This window comes from Chlorocebus sabaeus, chromosome 12 (genome assembly GCF_047675955.1).
Source record: "Chlorocebus sabaeus isolate Y175 chromosome 12, mChlSab1.0.hap1, whole genome shotgun sequence".
Lineage (NCBI taxonomy): Eukaryota > Metazoa > Chordata > Mammalia > Primates > Cercopithecidae > Chlorocebus > Chlorocebus sabaeus.
In genome coordinates, this window is record NC_132915.1 from 75,455,530 (window position 1) to 75,478,599 (window position 23,070).

General features: G+C 34.5%; 1 protein-coding gene across 6 annotated transcripts in view; it reads left to right on the plus strand.

The window, feature by feature from the left end:
• The window catches only part of FSD1L (fibronectin type III and SPRY domain containing 1 like), an 89,071-nt gene extending 66,220 nt beyond the window's left edge, over positions 1–22,851 (plus strand). For 5 of the 6 annotated variants that reach the window (XM_037983150.2, XM_037983089.2, XM_037983092.2 and 2 more), the window contains 4 exons: positions 7,245–7,345; positions 7,824–8,075; positions 12,074–12,162; positions 16,775–22,851. In XM_037983150.2, the coding sequence (XP_037839078.1) occupies positions 7,245–7,345; positions 7,824–8,075; positions 12,074–12,162; positions 16,775–16,900 (568 nt within the window). In that variant the 3' untranslated portion in view covers positions 16,901–22,851. The remainder of the gene's footprint in view (positions 1–7,244; positions 7,346–7,823; positions 8,076–12,073; positions 12,163–16,774) is intronic. The other variant, XM_037983095.2, reaches the window with a different exon arrangement.
• The last annotated feature ends 219 nt before the right edge of the window (positions 22,852–23,070 follow it).

Below are 23,070 nucleotides of genomic sequence, written 5' to 3' on the forward strand. Positions count from 1 at the left end.
ACCAGAGGCAAAAGAGGAGCTGGTGCCATTCCTTCTGAAACTATTCCAAACAAAAGAAAAAGACAGACTCCTCCCTAACACATTTTATGAGGCCAGCGTCATCCTGATACCAAAACCTGGCAGACAACAAAAAAAGAAAATTTCAGGCCAATGTCCCTGATGAACACAATGCGAAAATCCTCAATAAAATACTGGCAAACTGAATCCAGCAGCCCATCAAAAAGCTTATCCATCATGATCAAGTCGGCTTCATCCCTAGGATGCAAGGCTGGTTCAACATATGCTATCGTAAGCTATCACATAAACAGGTCAAATGACAAAAACCACATGATTATCTTAATAGATGCAGAAAAGGCCTTCGACAAAATTCAACACCCCTTTATGCTAAAAACTCTCAATAAACTGTGTATCGATGGAACGTATCTCAAAATAATAAGAGCTATTTATGACAAAACGACAGCCAGTATCATACTGAATGGGCAAAAACTGGAAGCATTTCCTTTGAAAACTGGCACAAGACAAGGATGCCCTCTCTCACCACTCCTATTCAACATAGTATTGAAAGTTCTGCCTAGGGCAGTCAAGCAAGAGAAAGAAATAAAGCGTATTCAAATAGGAAGAGAGGAAGTCAAATTGTCTCTGTTTGCAGATGACATGATTGTTTATTTAGAAAACCCCATCGTTTCAGCCCCAAATCTCCTTAAACTGATAAGCAACTTCAGCAAAGTGTCATGATTCAAAATCAATGTGCAAAAATCAAAAGCACTCCTATACACCAATAACAGAGAGCCAAATCATGAGTGAACTCTCATTCACAATTGCTACAAAGAGAATAAAGTACTTAGGAATACAACTTACAAGGGATATGAAGGATGTCTTTAAGGAGAACTACAAACCACTGCTCAAGGAAATAAGGGAGGACACAAACAAATGGAAAAACATTCCCCGCTCATGGATAGGAAGAATCAACATCGTGAAAATGGCCATACTGCCCAAAGTAATTTATAGATTCAGTGCTATCCCCATCAATCTACCATTTGACTTGCTTCACAGCATTGGCAAAAGCTACTTTAAACTTCATATGGAACCAAAAAAGAGCCCTCATAGTGAAGACAATCCTAAGCAAAAAGAACAAAGCTAGAGGCATTATGCTACCTGACTTCAAACTGTACTACAAGGCTGCAGTAACCAAGACAGCATGGTACTGGTACCAAAACAGATACATAGACCAATGGAGCAGAACAGAGATCTCAGAAATAAAACCACACATCTACAACGATCTCGTCTTTGATAAACCTGACACAAACAAGCAATGGGGAAAAGATTCCCTATTTCGTAAATGGTGTTGGGAAAACTGGCTAGCCATATGCAGAAAACTAAAACTGGACCCCTTCCTTACACCTTATACAAAAATTAACTTAAGATGGATTAAAGACTTAAATATAAGACCTAAAACCATAAAAATCCTAGAAGAAAACCTAGGCAATCCCATTCAGGACATAGGCATGGGCAAAGACTTCATGTCCAAAATACCAAAAGCAATGACAACAAAAGCCAAAATTGACGAATGGAATCTAATTAAACTAAAGGGCCTCTGCACAGCAAAAGAAACTATCATCAGAGTGAACAGGCACCCTACAGAATGGAAGAAAAATTTTGCAATCTATCCATCTGACAAAGGGCTAATATCCAGAATCGCCAAAGAACTTAACCAAGTTTACAAGAAAAAACAGCCCCATCGAAAAGTGGGCAAAGGATATGAACAGACACTTGTCAAACATATGCTAACAAACATATGAAAAAATGCTCATCATCACTGGTCATTAGAGAAATACAAATCAAAACCACAGTGAGATACCTTCTCATGCCAGTTAGAATGGTGATCATTAAAAAGTCAGGAAACAACAGATACTGGAGAGGATGTGGAGAAATAGGAACTCTTCTACACTGTTGGTGGAAGTGTAAATTAGTTCAGCCATTGTGGAAGACAGTGTGGCAATTCCTCAAGGATCTAGAGCTAGAAATACCATTTGACCCAGCAGTCCCATTACTGGATATATACCCAAAGGATTTATAAATCATGCTGCTATAAAGTCACATTGCATACGTATGTTTATCAGGGCACTATTCACAATAAAAAGACTTGGAACCAATTCAAATGTCCATCAATGATAGACTGGATAAAGAAAATGTGGCACATATACACCATGGAATACTGTGCGGCCATAAAAAAGGATGAGTTCATGTCCTTTGCAGGTACATGGATGAAGCTGGAAACCATCATTCTCAGAAGCTATCACAAGAACGGAAAACCAAACACCACATGTTCTCACTCATAAGTGGGAGTTGAACAATGAGATCACATGGACAGAGGGAGGGGAACATCACGGGGCCTAGGGGCGGACTAGCATTAGGAGAAATACCTAAGGTAGGTGACCGGTTGATGAGTGCAGCACACCACCATGGCACGTGTATACCTATGTAACAAAACTGCACATTCTGCACATGTACACCAGAACTTTAAGTATAATAATTTTAAAAAAGAGAAAAAAATAATCACACACGGGATTTGGGCCTGGAGCTGGAGTCCTCAGACAGGTTATTTAGCCTGATAGAATTTGGAGGACTTGCATTAAAGAAGTGGTATTTAGGCTGGTTTTTGAGCAAGTGGGAAAATGTGTGATTAGACTTGCACTGAAAGGGGGAACCACCATAGCAAAGGCACTGAAGTATATGGTGTGAGTTTAAACAACATTTTGGCTGGTATATTTAGCTATATAGTGATCTCTAGGGGTGAGAAGGCTAGAAAGGCAGATTGGGACTAAATCAAGAACCAGAATGTCATGCTAAGTCGTTTGTAAGTAGTATAGAAGTACATGAAGATTTTTAAATAAAGGAATCAGAGTTAGCTTTATCTTATAATAATGAGCAAGATGAATTGGACAGTAAAGAAATTGTTTGGGAAGCTGGCAAAACAACCCAGACTAGAGGTAGCTGAAGAGCCTTACTTAAATTCAGATAGTTAAGCGGCCAGGGTGTCCTTTAGAGAAGTGGGGTGAGGGAGGGGATGGGAGGAGATCATGCTTGACATAAAACTTACTATACGTTGTTTCTTGAAAAAGTGACTTAGGATTGGAAGTCTGGAATGCTGCAATGGAAGAGTTTTTGTTATTTAACTTTTCTCTGAAATTAAAGTACCAATGTCAATAGTTATGTCTGTTTTTCTTTTCTCCATGCTTCCCTTTATTTCTTTACTACTGGTAAGTTACAAATTTTTAAAAATTGTTCATCTGGTTATCAAAAGAGTTCTTAATACATTTTGAAGCAGTGCCAAGTGACATTTTTCTCTTTATATGACATTCACTTTCTATTTGTTGCCCTGAGTTACTTGGGAAATGTTTTTCAGAATGCATGTTTCCTCTCAGCAGACCCTCTGACCCACCAGTTGGAGAGGTAAACTATCAGTGTATTTTGAAAAAGTTTCCTGATTGTTTTTGATTCTGTTGTGCCTTTTCAATTGACAATCATTGATGCATTACAAAATGCCAAAGCCCATTGTTTTTCCAATGTAGTACTTTGGCTCAGGAAGATACAGGTGGTCCTTAATTGATAATATCACATATTCTATTTGCTCAGCTGAGCTCATTCTAGTCAGATATTGTACACTTACTCTGTACTGAGGATACAGAGATGAGATGTGGTTCCTAGCAACAGTTAGTTCCCTTCCCTCGGCTACTCCATAGTCAAGTTCCTCACTTGCCGTAGCAAACAAGCACCAAGGGTGCCGTATGATAGATTGTGTAAAACCTGTCTTTTTATCACCCTTTTAATCCCTGCTCCTTGATAGGGGAGTTTTGCTTTGTTTTACCTTAGTGGCTCCTAGCCCAGATGAACAGCAAAATCTTGAAATTCTTAATTTAAAAACACAGACATGTGTTTCTCAAGCCTGCCCTCCAGTATCTGATTTAGTAGTTTATGGTTAAGTCCTGGTAATTTGCATTTTTAAAAGTTCCCCAAGTGGTTCTGATGTGCAGCTGGGTTTGAGAACCACTGGTTTGGCTCATTTAATTCCTCCTCACTCCTGATTACACGTTTACTTTAACCTCTCATCTCCTTTCATTTGATTCTTACCTAGTTAGCCAAAACAAAATCTTGACTTTCTTTGCTGTTTCTCAACTGAATAGCAACCATAGTCATGACTGTTCATGGTAAGATAGTACTAGCAATACTAAAAAACACTGGGGTTTAAAGTGAAGTTAGATATAATGAAGAGCTAGTGTTCTCAGGTTATTGTATCCCATCTGCCTTCTCTAGTTACAAAAGTAATTTTTCACAAATACTGACATGATTAATTAAAACTGTGTTCATTTTTGTATAGTTACCAATATTTGCAGTTGAATAACTTGAGTGGAGGAAGATTAATATGCAGTCAATTTATGAATTGGTGACTTGATGAACTGGGTAATCTTTGGTGACCTCTGCACTCATTTTTTTAAGGGGAGAATGTACTTTCATTTCAGATAATCTCATATGAACTTTTGGAGAATAACTGTCAACCACATGAAGTTCTTTTATTACATAGGTGTTCTGGCGACCTAAAAGCTTTTTTGTTATAATTTATATACCATGTTGAAACAATTTTACTTTTGCCTTCTTCCTTTTCATGTCTTCTTTTAATGTTGCATCTAAAACATTGTTTTTTCACACCTTTTTTTTAGAAAAGCAACAGCATGGTTTCTTTCATGAAATATTTCCAGAAGCCTAATCCGAAAAGAGAAAAGTATAGCTGGTTAAAGGAGGGAGGAAGCCCTAAAGCTGGCTTCTTCCCGTAGTACCTCTGTGGCATCTGTGGATTCCTTTGAGTTCAGCATATGGTTTAAAAAACCATTGATTTCAAGAGTCTTTGCCCTTCACAAGATAAGGAAAATAGAGCTACATGTATTATTTTTTTAAACTTTGAGGCAAATGTAATGTTTTCCCCTGAGCTTAAGATAAAGCTTTTGAAAACATACAGACCTTTTGTAATCAGGCTTTTAACATTCTCTATCAGCTTATATAAAATGAATCGGAAAGAAAATTATGATGCAGTTATTTTTTCCTAAGTTACCAGTTGACAATGTTTGCAGTTTTACTTTCTTACTAGTTAATGACTCTTAAAAGTATTGTATAAGTATCAACTTAGAATACATGTTCATCCCAAACCTTGAAAAAGTGAAAACAGGTATTTTTGTTATTCAGAATAAAGAGTATAAATGTTTAGTAATTTTTATTTGTTTCTATCCCTCATTTTGGAGATCTCAACAACTATTCTGGAACTTCCCCCCTCACGTTCTGTTTTGCTGTCCCCCTACCCAATAGCAAGAAGCTACTGCCTACCTTAGCACAAGTTTCACAGAAATTTTAATCTACCTATCCACATTCAGCTTTGTTCATGCTATCTGTTCAAACAGAACCTACAGTCAGTTTTCAATTGTCTTTTTAAAGAAATATCTTTATACAAAGGACCTTTGAAATCCCTTGGGAAGAATTAAACTAAGTCATGTGAGTGTTATAGTTCTAGACTTACACTTTTGCTACGTAATATTATACACTAAAAAGGAGACAGTTGAAGTGGTCCTGAGTTCTTCGAAATTTGTCTAATAAATCTGCTTTCTGACAGCAAGACAACATTTAAATAATGCAGAACGAAGTCACTGAATCATATGAAATGAATCATATGAAATGACTTTAAGTTTTACCTGTATTCTTGCTTTGCCTTTGTCAGGGATTTCTATTCTAGTATTCATAGCTTATATTAAAATCTACTAAGTTGATTTTAGGAAGAAAATTTCTAGTGCTATGTTAGAAAAAAAGTGTTTTTATTTCTAATTAGTGGTGAGAATATAGTTATCCCCATATCCCCTAAATAATTTTAGGATAATCTTGACCAAAATATCTTTTGTTAAATGTAGTAATTCAGTATAATTAAAATGTTATTTTGAAAACATCTTTGGGACTTAATCTATTTTGAGTTTTTGAAAGTCAGCAAACATCCCAATACTCTCCAGTTTTCTATATATCATATAATTTGATATAAGAGGAAGTCAAGGTGGATCTTGGCTATTTGAGTAGGAGAAATGCTTGATAATACTCTTTATTATCCTGTGCATGGATTTGGACAATTGCCATTTCCATCTTTTTTTTTTTTTTTTTTGAGATGGAGTCTAGCCCTGTCACCCAGGCTGGAATACAGTGGCATGATCTGGGCTCACTGCAACCTCCGCCTCCCGGGTTCAAGCGATTCTCCTGCCTAAGCCTCTCAAGTAGCTGGGATTATAGGCACCCACCACCATGCCCAGCTAATTTTTGTATTTTTAGTAGATGCGGGGTTTCACTGTGTTGCCCAGGCTGGTCTTGAACTCCTGACTTCGTGCTCCACCTGTCTCAGCCTCCCAAATTGCTGGGATTAGAATTGTGAGCCACCGCCTGCAGCCCCCCACCCCGCCACCTTTTTTTTAGACGGAGTTTTGCTCTTGTTGCCTAGGCTGGAGTGCAATGGTGCGATCTTGGCTCACGGCAACCTCTGCCTCCTGGGTTCAAGCGGTTCTCCTGCCTTAACCTCCTGAGTAGCTGGGACTACTGGCATGCGCCACCACGCCCTACTAATTTTGTATTTTTAGTAGACATGGGGGTTTCTCCATGTTAGATAGGCTGGTCTCGAACTCCCGACCTCAGGTGATCTGCCCGCCTTGGCACCTCCAAAAGTGCTGGGATTACAGGTGTGAGCCACCACCCCCGGTCGCCATTTCTATTTTTAAGAAGTTAAGATTCAGAGCAAAAATATTCACTGCTTATAAAAAGAGTTATTTAGTCAGGATTATAAGAAGGAACCTATCTTTGCCTTTATTTACCTGCAAAAAAAGTAAGCTATAACTCATTATCTTTCTTGAGTCCTTCTTTTTTCTTTAGTAAGTCTTGTCACATTTTAGCATTGTTTGTTTCAGCCATGTGTTCTTTGTGTAAGCCTTGCTCAGTCTGCATGCCATTAGTGTTTTCAGCCTGCTTTGTATTGATAGCTTCTTACATTTCAGTGTTTATAATTGACAGCGCTGTTTAATAATAGTTCGGATCAAATTGAATGGTCGTTATTTCTATAACATAATGAGAAGTCTCTTCAGAGGTTCCTTCCATGATTTCTAGTTTTAGTTTATGAAACATTTACAATATAAAATATTCATTTTTCTTTTTTCTTTTTGTTTATATAGAAGTGGTACACCATCCCCAAAACGAACATCTGTAGGCTCCAGGCCACCAGCAGTAAGAGGCAGTAGAGATCGTTTTACTGGAGAATCGTACACGGTGCTGGGTAGGACAAAATATAATTGTTTTTCATTATCTCAGATTAAAGGCATCACAATCACACTGGTGGACTTTCCACTCAAAGTGGCTATCTGTATATTGAATAAATCTTTGCAAGAAGTTCCTCCCAATTGAAACCTAATTACTTTGGGGAGTTTTCAAATTGTCTTATTATTATTGATACTTTTAAAACTCTACTTCAGCTTACATAGTGTTCCCACATCTTTATATATAAGCCAGGAGGGGGGATAGTAAGGAAGAAAACCTCTGAAACATTTTATATTCAGAAGAATATTACTAAACATAAAGGTAAAGTTAGAGCAGGTACTCAGCATTTAGTGTCTGTGTGTTAACATGATTATTCTTACAGGAAAAGTACTTGAATAAAAATTTTTGTGTCATTTTTTTGGGACAAGTGATAGGTAAAACTGTGTGACTCATAAGGAAGAGAAAAGAGTCAAATGTACCTTTCTGATTTTTTGTAGGAGACACTGCTATTGAAAGTGGACAACATTATTGGGAGGTCAAGGCCCAGAAGGACTGTAAATCCTACAGTGTGGGAGTAGCATACAAAACGTTGGGGAAATTTGACCAATTGGGAAAGACAAACACTAGTTGGTGTATCCATGTCAACAACTGGCTACAAAACACATTTGCAGCAAAGCATAATAATAAAGTCAAAGCTTTGGATGTTACTGTTCCTGAAAAAATAGGTGTATTTTGTGATTTTGATGGGGGTAAGTTTATTTTCTTATAGGTTATTTCTTCATAGTTGCTTGCATTTCAGTACCTTTCACTGGTGATCATCTATACAGGATTTCCATTAGTATTGTGGTAAGGACATTTTGATCAGGTAGGCTTTTGATCATCATCAAAATCTCAGTTCTAGAATTGACTGGAATGGTATATGTGATGTCTGCCTGGAGCCCTACAAAAGCTCTCATTTATACTATACTAAGTCTGAAAGATTTTGCTAATTTTAGTCTTCAGCACTAACATTTCTTCTGTCCATTTTAATTCCTTCCTTACCATGTTTTATTGCCTACCTCTAAAGAGTGATAGTCAGAATTTTCTAGTTGAAGTAGACCTTAGAAATTACCTAACCCAGGAAGAATACCCCATTTTACATGACATGATTATTACACATTGCATGCCTATATGAAAACATCTCTTGTACTGTACTGCATAAATATATACACCTACTATGTACCTACAAAAATTAAAAAAATTTCAAGAAGATACCAGAGCCATATTTTCTACTATTCTAGTAAACATAAGCTATACAGCAATTATTTACTGTGCCAAACCACATCAAACTTGAAATGAATGGAATGTTCTTAATTTTCAAGTTGCTGTCTTTAAAGGTATTCTTCAGAATGACTTGTAATATCTTTATAGGGGCCAAAGGGGTTTCCCCTCAATATCAGAATTTCTTTACTTACAAAATTGTTAACACATTGTAGTCTAATCCAAAAAAGAAAAGACATTACTCCATCTGCTACACAGTATGAAATTCTTATTACACTATCTCTGCAGGTAGTTGCCACACCTGTGCCTGAAGAACTTTTAATGTGAAGTTTACTGTCTTAGAAAGCAGCCTGTTTCATTGTTGGACAGCTCTTGGTTAGAAGATTTTTCTTAAGTTGACTCACATTGTCTCCCTATAACTTCAGAAACTGTTTCTCTTAATTTTTCCCATCTGAATAAACACAGAATTGTTTCCTCATTCATATTCACACGATAATCCTTATTTATGAAAAACTACAGGTACTAACATCGCTTTTCTTGCCCTGTTTTTCCAGACCATATATTCCGTTATTAGCTGCCCCTGTTAAAATTTAATTTTTCCAAGTCTTTATAATCTCCTATGGCTGTTTAGTATGTCAGTGTTTTTCTTAAAGGTTGGTTGTTAGAGTGGAACACATGACCTCTGACCAACAAAGGACAGTAATTTGACTGTGCTATTTGTAATAGTATGACTTAGCACGCTGACCAGTATTGAGCTTGTCCAAAAGATCTAATCCATTAGATCTTTTTTCATGGCATTATGTCAAATTGTCTTTTTCTTCTTTTATTAGGCAGTTTAGGATTTTGTTTTGTTGTTGTTGTTGTTAGGTTTTGTTTTTTTTTTTTTTTTTTTGAGACACAGTCTTACTCTGTTGCTTAGGCTGGAGTGCAGTGGCTCAATCTCAGCTCACTGCAACCTCCACCTCCCAGATTCCAGCGATTCTCCTGCCTCAGCCTCCTGAGTAACTGAGATTACAGGCACGTGCCACCATGCCTGGCTAATATTTGTATTTTTAGTAGAGATGGGGTTTCACCATGCTGGCCAGGCTGGTCTCAAACTCCTGACCTCAAGTGATCCACCTGCCTCAGCCTCCCAAATTGCAGGGATTACTGGCATGAGCCACCACGCCCAGCCAGTTTAGGGTCTTTAAAAATAACTCAATGTTATATATAATGCAAATGAAGACTATTACATTTATCCTTTTTTAGTTTCATCTTATTGATTTGGCCCAAATTTCCGCTCCTCTTAATATCATCTAAACTTGATATATTTTGGAAAAATTTTAAAGCTCATTGAATTAGTTATTTCATAAGCATATTCTCTATAGTTATCTAATGTATAATAATTTTGAAGATGACATAATATTGAACTAAAGTAATTCCCTAGATGTTTTTTCTCCAAGTTGACACTTAAGCTAATACCAAATTTTATTATTTTAGTAGTATCATGCCCAAATAATTCTATGAGCTATCAATTAATTTATTCAAAAAAGGAGAAAAAGTAATTTTGGCTTGATTTATTTTTGGTGATGACATGTTAGCTTTGCTGTGTTTTTTGTTTTTTAACTTGTTTGCCTTGAATTATTTGCCTTGAATCATTTTCCTCAGGATAAATGGCAAATTTATTAGCACACATTTTTTTTTCTTTTTCAACTACCAAGGCAACATTTGCTTATCTTCTTTCTCCTTTCCCATACTCTGTGAGTCCACAAAGGCAGTAGTGAGATTTTAGTCTAGAGCATAACATATGGCAAGAGGAAGTTGTATTGTGGAATAGGATCAGATTCTGAGAGCCTGGAAAAATAATAATGGACTGGTCTTTAGTAGTGGAGAGGGGTGGTTCTGCATGTTTTAGAACATTATTGTCATAATATAATCTAGTTTTAGAAATATTAGAGAGTCAGTGGTTAAAGATGGAAGGGCTTGAAAGCATAGTGAGCATAAGACTTTTCAGGAAGCAGTCTTCAACTGGTGTAGAGCAGGACTGAGTCTCTTGTTAGCTATTAAACCCTTATTGTCTGGCTAGTGCTTTTCACATAGAAAGCCCTTAATAAGTGTTGAGTAACTGGCAACAAGCATCTGAGCAGTGGAGAATTAAGAATGGATTTGACAGTAGAATTCATAGGAGTTAGTAACTAAATACAGATCAGCTGAGGAGAGGCAGTTGAAGATGACTCTGAGGTTCCAGCCAGTGTGATCATTAGGATGACCGTGTCAACAGGATAGGGAACATAGAGTTTTGGGGGGAAATGAAATGCCAGCAGAATAACCATGTGGCATGTTTAGCAAGCATTTTGAAATTCAGTGCTAGAATTCAGCAGTTAAGTAGAGCTGACGCTAAATATTTGAGACAGCATTACAGAATTGCTGTGGAAGACTGTATAGAACAATATATTTAAGCATTACTGTTCTGCTATTTACTCACTTTGTGATCATATGTACTGTTCTGCTGTTTACCAACTTTGAGATCAAAGTACTGGGTACTTTACATACATTACCTCAATTAAACAACCTACATAATAGTGTGCATAAATACTAGTTTCCTTTATCTTCCTCTTTGGTGGCAGTTGATTTATTAAGGAAGCATTATATAGAGAAAAGAGCGTGGACAAAGCAGCTACATTTAGAACAGGAAGAAAAGGAGGAGATTGCGACGTTATCCCCATGGTTATGATACAAACCAAGGGAATGGTCATCAGAGAAGAGTTTCAAGAAGTGATAACAGTTGTAAGGAGGCCATTTGGTTGTACAGTTTAGGAGGTCAGACAGACAGCTTTTATTAGGGCATGATCCTATTGAAATATATACCGTGAGGTGATTTTAAAAATTAACAAAGCAGGTCAGGCATCGTGGCTCATGCTTGTAATCCTAGCACTTTGGGAGACTGAGGTGGAGAATTGCTTGAGCTCAGGAGTTCAAGACCAGCTTATACAAAATAACAAGACCCCGCCTCTATTAAAAAAATTAACAAAATTGAAGCAGTGATAATTATACGTGATTTCAGAGACTGGAGTATCAGTATGGCATCAGGTAGATAGAAGACAAGGTTTAATAGAGTACACCTTAAATGGTGATTAGGATTTGGGCAGAGAGGCTGGTTACGGGAAAAATAAGGAGGAAGAAATGGTCTTGGTTTACACTGGGCTAATGAAACCATTTGTTAAATACTGATCAAATAAGGAAATAGTTTGTAGTAAATAAGTAGAATAGTGCCAGATTATAGAGGTATTATGCAGGTCTTGAAAACCAGGGGAAGAAAATTGGATTGGGCTTTTCCTTAAGCATTTGTCCTTATGATTTTCAAGTGGGAATAATTAATCCAGTCCTCAAAGTTTATAACAAAAATTAATGTCAACTTATATATTTTTTTTACATGATTATGCACTAGAATTAATTAAATGTTACAATTTTTGTATAATAAATTAGGCTTTTTTTCCTTCTTTTTTAGGTCAACTTTCATTCTATGACGCAAATTCAAAACAGTTGCTATATTCCTTTAAGACAAAATTTACTCAGCCAGTACTACCTGGTTTCATGGTTAGTATGTTTTATATTTTATATATACCTAACTTATATTTTACTTGGTTTGGCAACTTTAAGGAGAATATTCTATGTTGTATATTTGGAGAAGGAGTATATTTTATTTTTTCTTCATATTCTTCTCCCTTTCCCCAATTCACCCTCTCCCAAATCTGTGATTGTTTTTATATATTTTTGGTATATTTTATTGAAGTAATGTTAATACATGAAGTACACAAATCATAAATATGTAGTTTGATGATTTTTTAAAGACTGCACTCATGTGTGTAACTAGCACCTAGAACATTACGAGAACCTCAGAAGCCCCCTCTAGTGCCCATTTCCAGTCCCTAATGGCCCTTCTCCAGTGTTAACACTGTATTAACTTTTAATATCCTAAATTTACTTTTCTTCCTTTTTAGTTTTATATAAACAGAATCATACAGTATCTTTTTGACTCAACATTATGCTTGTGAGATTAATCCATATTATATGTGGTTATAGTTCATTCATTCTCATAGCTGTGCAGTTTTCCATTCTGTGACTATATCAATTGATTTATACATTTTAATTTAGTTGGATATGTGGGTGGTTTCCATTTGCGGGCTTACACATTTGCCATGAATGTTTTTGTTCATATCTTTTGATAAATGTATGTGTATATTTCCATTGCGTATATACCTATGATTGGAGTTGCTAGATCATATGGTGTATGTATAATCAACTGTAAAACTGCCGGTTTTCCGAAATGGTTGGTTATGCTAATTTACAGCTAGCAGTATGTGAGAATTTGAGTTCCTTCAAATCCTTGTCAACACTTGGTATTTAAAAAAAATGTATGCCCTTCTAGTGGATGATATATTACATTGTGGTTTTAATTTTCATTTCCTTGATTACTAGTGCTGTTGAGTACCTTTTTATATATTTGTTGACTATTTGGGTATATTCTTTTGTGAACTGGCTATTCAGATCTTTTGCTTGTATTTCTATTAGGTTGTCTTCCTGTTTCTTATGGGTTAATTTGTAGGATCTTCTTCACTCTGGCTTTCCTTTTTCCTTATTGGTATCATTTGATAAAAGTTAATTTTGTTAAGTTTATCAATTTTTTCATTTACAGTTAGCACTTTTTGTGTTCTGTTTAAGAAATCAGTATGCACCCCAAGGTCATGAAAATATTCTTGTCTTCTAAAAGCTTTACCTTGTACATTTAGATATAGACTGCGTAGGATTGATGTGTTTGGTATGAAGTAAGGATCTAGATACGTTCTTTAATTCCCTGTGGATATCCAGTTATTCCAGGACCATTTACTGACAAGATCATAGTGCACTGTCATCTTTGTACAATATTAGATGACTGTCTTTATGTGCTATGCTGAACATATGTATGCACACCACATAGCAATTACATCCTATATAACTGCAGGTCTACTCAATTTCAGGCTGAAAGGAAACATTTATGTTTTCTCTGCACAAAATGAAACATGGTTTTGAATTTATTTATTTAAGCAAATGTTATTGCTTTTTCCAACTCTTAACCTTCTGCATTTTTTCATAGGTTAGGTTCCTGTGGGGAGTTCTGGGATCCAGTTAAAGTTACCATTACTTTGGCTAGAACTTTCCTTAAATTTGGGGGCTACCTCTGTAAATCAAGATGGTATATTTCAAATGCAAACTTGGAATATTTTGCATGTATGTTCTTCTGTCATCACCCCTAACTGTAACTTGTCAACTGTAAGGAGAAAGTTTTCAGAGTATGAGTGGGTTGAAAATACAGTGCTTTTAAATCTCATTATCCGTAATAATTATTCCAGATACTTTAATCTCTTAAGTTTAAAACAATGCTAATAACCAGGACACCTATTTTTATATTAAAAGTAAGTTATTAGTGACTAAAGTTATTGCTCATGGAAACAAAGATATTAGAAGGGTGGTTTCTTTTTCCTTTTTTTTTTTTTTTAAACTTTGTACAAATCTCTGCCTTATCATGCATTTTTGGCTATTTTTCCAAACTGGTCCGTCAAGGATGAATTGTTTACCATGTGGAATGCAGAAAATTTTTTTCCAAGTCTTAGGTGTGCTTTTATAAAGAGTAGATTTACTTTTAATTTGAATCTATCTCATGTATGTATGTGCTGAGTTTATTGTTTTATATTCCAAATAATACTCTAATTATATTAGTGTCATAAGATACTGCAAGAAATTATTTTAAACTTGTTAAAAAAAATTTTCCTTCATTGAAGGCTTGCTTTTATTAACTACGTTAATGCCTGTTAAATGTTTTGTGTACAAGATTAATTTTTAAGTCAGTTTTATTGAATTTATAGTATGGTGCAGTTCTGTGGGTTTTAGCAAATGCCTACAGTTGTATAATCACCACCATAATCAAGATATAGAACATTTCCATCACCCTAGAAAATTCCTTTATGTTCTTTTATAGTGGACCCTTCCACACAACCAGCCCTAGCTATCAGTAACCAGTTCATAGGCCCTATAGTTGTGCCTTTTCCAGAACATCATATAAATAGAATTGTTTGGTATGTAGCCTTCTGATTCCGTACCATGCTGCATTTGAAATTCATCCATGTTGTTGTGGTGTCAGTATTCTCCTCTTTTTCATTGCTGAGTAGTGTTTCATATATGTATGTGTCACAGTTTATTCATTCATTCACCAGTTGAAAGACACTTGGGTTTTTCCCAGTTTTGGGCAGCTATGAATAAAATAACTATAAACATTTACATACGGGATTTTCCCTTGTGTAAATACCTAAGAGCAGTAATACAGTTGCTGTATCACATTGAAAGTCTATGTTTAACTTCATAGGGAACTTCCAAAATGTTTTCCAAAGTGGCTGTACCATTTTTTGCCTTTCTATCAGTGATATGAGAATTGGTCATATCCTTGCCATTATTTGGTATCACCAGATTTTTGTTGTTGTTAAGCCATTTTAATAGGTGTGTAGTGGTATGTCATTGTGTTTTTATTTGTACTTTCCTAATGACAAATGATGCTTCATGTGCTTATTTGCCATTCATATAATTTATTTCAAGTATCTGTTAAAATTTTTTGCTTACTTTTAAGGACTTGTTTTCTTATTTTTTTATATTTTACTTTATTTTAAAGACAGGGTCATGCTGTGTCACCCAGGCTAGAGTACAGTGGTGCGATCACAGCTCACTGCAGTCACAACTGCCTGGGCTCCCACCTTAGCCTGGGATTACAGGTGCCCACCACCACACCCGGCTATTTAAAAAATGTTTCTTGTGCAGATGGAGTTTTGCCATGTTGCCCAGGCTGGTCTCGAAGTCCTGGGCTCAAATGATCTGCCAGCCTTGGCCCCCCAAAGTCCTGGGATTGCAGGCATGAGCCACCTCTCCTGGCCTGGTTTTCCTATTTTTAAGAGTTCTTTGTACAGTTTGGATGTGAATCCTTTATCAGATATATGCTTTGCAAATATTTTCTCCTGGTTTATGGTTTGCATTTTCATTTTCTGAACATTTCAAAGAGAAGTTTTTCATTTTGATATAAAGTCCAATTTAGTAATTTTTTTCCCTATTATGGGTAATGCTTTGCCTAACTCAAGGCCACAAAGGTTTTATGTTTTCTTCTTGATTCCCCTTTGCATCTTCATGCTAGATATTTTGAGTAAATATTTTTCTAAATCATTTAAATAATTTCCAAAAAATAATATAGTAGTTTTATAATCAGAAAGTTGCTTTGTATTTTGGGAGTTATCATTACTGAGCCTGATAGTTTTGAAAATTTATAATGTTAATTATATAATTACAAATTTCACAGTTCTGTAGATTCTTTAGTACAATAATCTAGTTAGTAGATACTGAACACTTAAGGATATAATTGAAGGTGATGATACTTAACTTCTAGAATTTCCCTTGCTTTAAGCTTGTGTCTATTATTAATTCATACCTGGTAGTTGATGATAGTGTCAATGATCCATATTTTCATATTTTAATACTTATGACTGTGTCCCAAATCTTATTTCTCACTCTATTGAATCATAGCTGCTCTGTTCACAAGCAAAGCAGTTTTAACTTTCACAAAGTCATTCACATTTATGATAAGTAATAGAACATGGGAAGTGCATCTGGATATTGGGATTTGTATTTTTGTCAGGAGTCCTTCTTAATTATAAAAGAGTTCTTACTGTTAACACAGTAGGGAAGAAAACTGGATTTTACTGTTAATAGAGAGGTGTTAGATTTTTATAATCTCAGGCCATATCTCATTATCAAAACCAAAAGCATAACTGGGAAGTAAGTTGGTGCTTTGAAAGCTTCCCTTGGTTGTGAAAGTTAGCATCAGTAATGATAGGTAATATCTTTTGCCTAGATTAAGCCAATTAAATTTCTCAATTTCTGCAGCCCTGAGTTCCCTCTCTTGGGTGCAACTTCAGTTGGTTCTGCTACCACCAAGACCTCCTCTGGCCTCTGTGGTTCTAAAATAGTTCTGATTTAGTCTTTCCATTTCCCCTCAGCTGAAATATGATGGTTATCTGTTTGAGAATGATTGATGTTCATATGTGTGACATTTTACCTTTGAAATAGAAATGTAAAAATCACTGAAGTTCTAATTTGATTTGAAATCTGACAGGTTTTTTTTGTCTTTTCTTAGGTATGGTGTGGTGGACTTTCTTTGAGTACTGGGATGCAGGTTCCAAGTGCTGTGAGAACACTTCAGAAAAGTGAAAATGGAATGACTGGTTCGGCTAGTAGCCTGAACAATGTTGTTACTCAATAGTGTCTACCCAGAATACGTTTACCCTCCCTCTTGATTGGGTGGCCTTTTCTGTGCAGTTATTAATCACAGGAATTTGCGAGTAGTGAAAATCAGGTTTGCTGTGTTCTGCTTTGAGGCCTGGAATCTGTTATCATTAAATACCTAGTTCAAAGCATTTGCAGGAACCTACTGTACAGTATAATAGAAGCAAGCAGATACCAAGCAAAAAACTGATGATTGAAGAGTAAATGGGGGAAAAGGCAGTGTTTAACATAAAAACTCATTTTTGTATTTCTTGGATTACTTTGACTCTTCTAATGTTTAACTACATATAGTAACCCTAAGGCCTGGGGAGAAAAGCTTTTAAATCTTGCCTTCTTCCTTCTGTATTTTGTCTTTTTAAAATCTCATTACTATCTATTATTTAGTTCTAACACAGAAGCTTTAAAAATACATAGTCATCTAAGGTTTTCTAAAAATTGAAATCATATGTTGGGAATGATAAAAAGGTTTTCAAATGGTTTATTTTTCCTCTTTTATAAATAAGTTTTACAAAATTATCCTCTTTTGTTTATTGACTAGGTTGTATATAATTTTCTTTTTTCCAAAATACTGTGACAAGAAATTTCTAGACACAACAGCTTAAAATCACCCAAATTTCAGTTTTTTACCTAGTGCACTAACAATGGCAAGGGGGGTATTCTTTATATGTTGCCTTGTTTAACTACAGTTCTTTTCATTCCATCACTTTACATGATGGGTAAGATTTTTAAAGCCTTATATTTTTTGATTTTGTTGTCTAGTTTAATCCTACCTTTAATAGTTGTGTTTGGTAAAATTCCCACTTGAATGTGGCACTGATAATAATTATGCTGATTTTTAACATCTCTAATAGGAATGAAAGTTTATTAAAGTTACATAGAAGACTGAAAAACATGTATCACTTAATTTTTATCTAAGAAAGATAGGTTATAAAGGAGGTACCCAAATACTCAAATAATGTATATATTCTTTTTCATAACATATGGAATGCTTTAAGCAATTGTTTTGAAAAAAATCTGAGTATCTTTGACTTAATTGGCACATGAGTTTTTCAAGCAGCCATTCATTCAGAGGTTTGTTTACTCTCAGTCCTTTTGCTACATTCACTTTCTTTTTAAAGAAATGTTAATTATTACAAAAATTGACATAAATGTCTTTCCCAAACTTGGGGTAAAACCCATGGTTAAGTGGAACATAACTATTCTTAAAAAGTCAATTATAATTTGTAACTCACATCCTTTGAGCTAAACTAAGTTAAAATTACAGTATTTAATAATTTCTTGGGCATTTTTAAGAGGTCTGAATTTGTATTTTTCTTAATTTTTGAAACTTTTCATTTCTCTTGTTGACTTTTTTTTCATTCTCATTTAAAATATATTGTGCTATGATAACCAACCTCCTTCCAAGGAGTGACCATTACTGCCTACATTTGAGTTGCTTTCTACATAAAGACCTGTGTAATAGTATTAATAACAGCTCATTCTCTCTAAAAATTTACAGCTGATAGGATATTTTGTTCCCTTGATAAAACAAATGTAAATGAGGAATTTTATTTGAATTGGAATATTGTTTTTCCAGAGGACGTTCATATCTGCACTATTATCTGATGACATGTTCGTAACTTTAAAGACTGCAAGGCAGTTTAGAGAATGAGTAAGCCAATAGATAGTCTTTTGATTCTCCAAAGAAATATAATTTTGGTTTTTGTTCCTCAGAGAGAGTTTGAAAGAAATTTTCAGATGTTCTGTTCACTACAGAGGGCCTATTCCAGGATCTAAATAAATGGGATTTTATAATTCCCTTCATAGACTCAAACCTGAAAGCAGAAATTTTTAGTAGTTGAGTTGCTTTAAGTGAATTTTAGCAAATATGACACAGAAAAGGTCAGATGCTGTTGTATAAAATTTTTTATTACTGTGTCTTATATAATTCTTTCTTCTTATTAATTCAGTGCCTTTTTCCTCTAAGCATACTCTTGGTCCATGCCCCATGCAGTGTCAACTGATGTTTAAGCTACAGAGCATTGCTACAGTGGTGAGGGCCCTCTGTTGCAGGGGCATGGGGAAAAGCATATATGAATCAGGGGCTGGAGGAGTGTACATGATTCTCGTGTTCATGTCGTCATTTGAAACTCTTCACATAAAATTTTCTAATATTCATTTGGAAAACCTCTCCGCTGGAGAGGTTTCATCTCTGAGAGGTTTTGTAGTAATAGTGTAAGTTCAGTAAATCCAGAGTACAAATTCTCATCACATGTATTACTTGATATTAAATTTTGCAATTATTACTTCAAAATAAGAATCTGAGGATTTCTTCTTACTGGCCTTCTTAAAGGTCTCTAAAATTAAAGAACAAAATTTTTTTTTTGTTTAAGATGTTTTTAGTTTATTTGTTGTTAAGTTAAACTGTAGAAAGCATCATCCTCATTTTCAAACTGAAAACTAATCAAATATAGTGCCTATTTAGTCTCAAAAAAAGGTAACTATTAACTTGATTATAATATATAATATTCTCATTGACATTTGAATTTTAAAATGTTGAGCTCTTGCTCAATTTAATACATTGGAAAAAGTATTAAATCCTTTGAAACATCTTTTGTTGCTTATTTAGTTTTTGTTTCCACAGGTCAAAGATGATTGCTTCCTATAAAAGAAATGCATGAGAGGTTGACTATAATGGATATATCACAGGTGTAAAACAGTTGTTTTATAAAAACATGCATTTAGTATGGCATTTCTCTTTTAGCAACTGAATTCCAAACCAGTTTTATTAAGCTGGATATAGAAATGAAGGAGCTGCCTTAAGCACTTTAGAAAAAGAATTTTTTTACAATTCATTTTGACTCTTACGGCTGACCATGTCACATTATGTCTTTAAATTTTGGTAAATATGTAGATACTAAGCATTAATAACTAATGCACTCAGAAATTTAATATACAGCAATTCTTTGAATGTTCCAGGTGTAGGTAAACTAATCGAAAGTATTAAGGACATGCCTGTCTATACATGGGTTTCATTAATGGCATCTGTATCATCTTGACAAATCGTGAACTGCTGCTGTATAGCTAGACTTTGCCTATTTACTCTGTTCTGCAAACAGTAATTTTTCCCTATGTTATGAAAAGAGACATATTGGCTTGCTTTAATTTACTTATTTATGAAATTAAAGCATGAATAATATGTGTAATTTGAATTTTTTGTGACTGATCCTTGGCAGTATAAATGATAAAAGTAAATGTAATGGAATCTTTTAATTAGGCTAAGATACGCTATTTCATAACTTACGTAGAATGATTAATTTTTATCTATATACTTTGTCCATAAAATTATAATTGTTTATGTAATTTTATTGTTTCTTATGGAAACAATTGGAAAAGTATATGGAAAATGATTATTTCAAAGAATATTTATTTAAAGAGGAAAGTGTAGACGTCTTACTATAAAATATGTGATTCCAGGCTTAAGAAATTGATTATATTTTTTAAAAATTATTTTTTTAAAAATGTAATTTGTTTTTAAAAGATCAGTCTCCATTCATTGACTAATTGATACAGCAAATATTTGAGTGTTCTTATGGCAGTAAAAATGTGATTACTTTATATGTACATTAACCAAAACCAGTGAAGTTTGATGGACTGTGCGTATAGGTTTGCAGCTTTTGAGTAGTGTGACAGAGTTTGCCTCTTAAAAATGTTTTGCTAATAAGTCAGAAGTTTAAAATGTGTTGTAGTTTGCTTAAAAAAAAAAATCAAATTAACTGCATATTAAATGGTTCACTTTTATATAGTCACATGTAATGGGTCTGAAAAAGTTTCTTCTTTGATTTTGTAGTTACTCTAGATACATTCTTTTAGGGAAGTGTGTGGTCAACATAAATTTACTCAATATACAGATAACCACAAAGTTGTTATTTTTAACCAAAATATACATTTCATAATGTTGACACTGGAGTATTATAAGAGATCATGAATGTTTCCTTAATTATCACGGCAAGATTACCTCACGTTCAGTATAGTTTAGTTTTGTGTGTATCTTACAGTATGCATGGTCTGCAATTATTTGTGATCCTGATATGTCACATATAATAGCTTTGTTACCTGGAGTATTTGATTAACCGAAGCAGTCTAAGCATTTCGAATTAGTTGGAGTTTAAATGGATTACATTTGGTGTATGTTGTCTTCATTGAAAAGATATTGTTGGATATGCCATATCAAAGTTAGCATTGACTTATAAATAAATACCAGAATTTGCCAGAGTACACTTTTCTCTTCACATGACTCAATTATTAAATAAAAGAAGTTTTGTTATTTCTGGGTCAGTATAAGCTACTGACTTCTGATGCATAATCAATTAAGCTATGTGAGTTTAAACTGGTATCTTTTCTTAGTGGTACCCATTCAATGTAAGCTGATCCATGGGAATGGACATGTAGAGGATTTCACAGTATGTAGAGCAGAAGGCAGGTGAATGTGTTTGCTTTGGCTTGGAGCTTATTAAGTTTTGACTAGGGTTAAAATAAGTCAAATAGTAAGTGGTAAAACACATTTTTAGTATTGGAACTTTTTGGAGAACATAAGGGCTATGAGAATGCATAACTTTTTTTTTTGTAACATTTCCTTTATATCTAAGGTACCAAAGCACTGAGTCTAATTTACCTATTAAGGGAGACTCTTTAAAATCAACTTTATAACTAATTCATACTATAAGACAGATAATAGCTAAAATTTTGGAATAATTTATATTAAAAACCACAAGTCTTAAAAATCCCTGGTTATGATATAAAAAGGATCTTGGCTTCTTTTTTGAAGTATTTAAAATTAATCACCTTAGCTCTACCATATACTAGATCTGTGACCGCTACATAAATTGTTTATCATCTTTGGGTCTCTATTGCCTTATTTATAAAATAAGTGTAAGTTGTTCAGCCTACCTCACAGGGCTGTTGTGAGGAAATACAATAAATGGAGTATATGAACTTGCTTCAACAACAGCAAAATGCTATGTAAATGTAAAGTGTTTTTAGCTAATAATGGATTTAAGTGTTTGGATAATTCTAGATGCATTTACTTTGATAAAGTGTGTGCTTAAAGTGGTATCACCAGTGATTTCAAACATGATTTTAAAAAAATCAAAGAAAACCCCAATTAAAATGCTCTTTAATATTCATTTAATTTGTGCATGACTTGTGGCCTTTTTATATTTTCTCAAGCCTATTACTCTAGAGCTGTAAAAGCTCTTTCACAGCATTGGTGTGTCAGTGTAGAATAGTGGCATAAATAAATGAATTAAGCTACATTTCCATGCAGGCATTTGCACTTTGAAGTTTGGGCTGCCCAGTGCCACATGCAAAGAGTGAATTTGGTCTAAACAGTTCTTTCCAAACAACCAAATGACTGGGCAGTTTGTTGTCACTGGATAAATGATATAAAATGTAACCACTGAACATTTGACAACTTTGTTGCATTGTCATTTTTTTAAAAAGATGAAGCATTTCAAAATCTTGTTAACCTGGATATCTCTTGGTATCTCTCCTGACATATTTGTTTTGCTTTAAATTGGATTAAATGGTTTACAGGTTACTTGAATCTACAGATTTAGTGTATTATCTGGACATGGTTTTGCTATGCAGTTGTGATAATAAAAATTCTAATTCCTCAGGTTTGGCCTTTAAGTTATGGCTGAAGACCTTTAATGAACTACAAATGATGTACTCAGTGCTGCACAATAGTGTTTTAAGAAGCACATGGCCTCATTTTCCTTAGAAACAAGACAAAGCCTTTTTAAAATGTTTTTGTTTTTCCACTTTAAAATAGGGTATTCAAAGTGGAGTAACTTGTATTTTGAAATGATTTTGTGTTCTGTATAGAATGTCCCAGTTAAGATTTTACAGAAGCACCTGGAATATCTCATTAAACATTTAAAAACTCTTTTCCTGCTCTCTTTTGCTTCATTGTTTGATTTTATTAACTTTTATTTAAGTATAAATACAATATGCTGTTGGGGAAGAGAATATAAAAAAAGTCATAGTTCCTTTGCCTAAAAAGCTTAACATTTTAGAGCACTACTGTTCAACAGAATTTTATGCAATTATGAAAAGTTATTTGTGCAGTCTAATACAGTAGTGACTGGCCATAGGCAGCTACTGAGC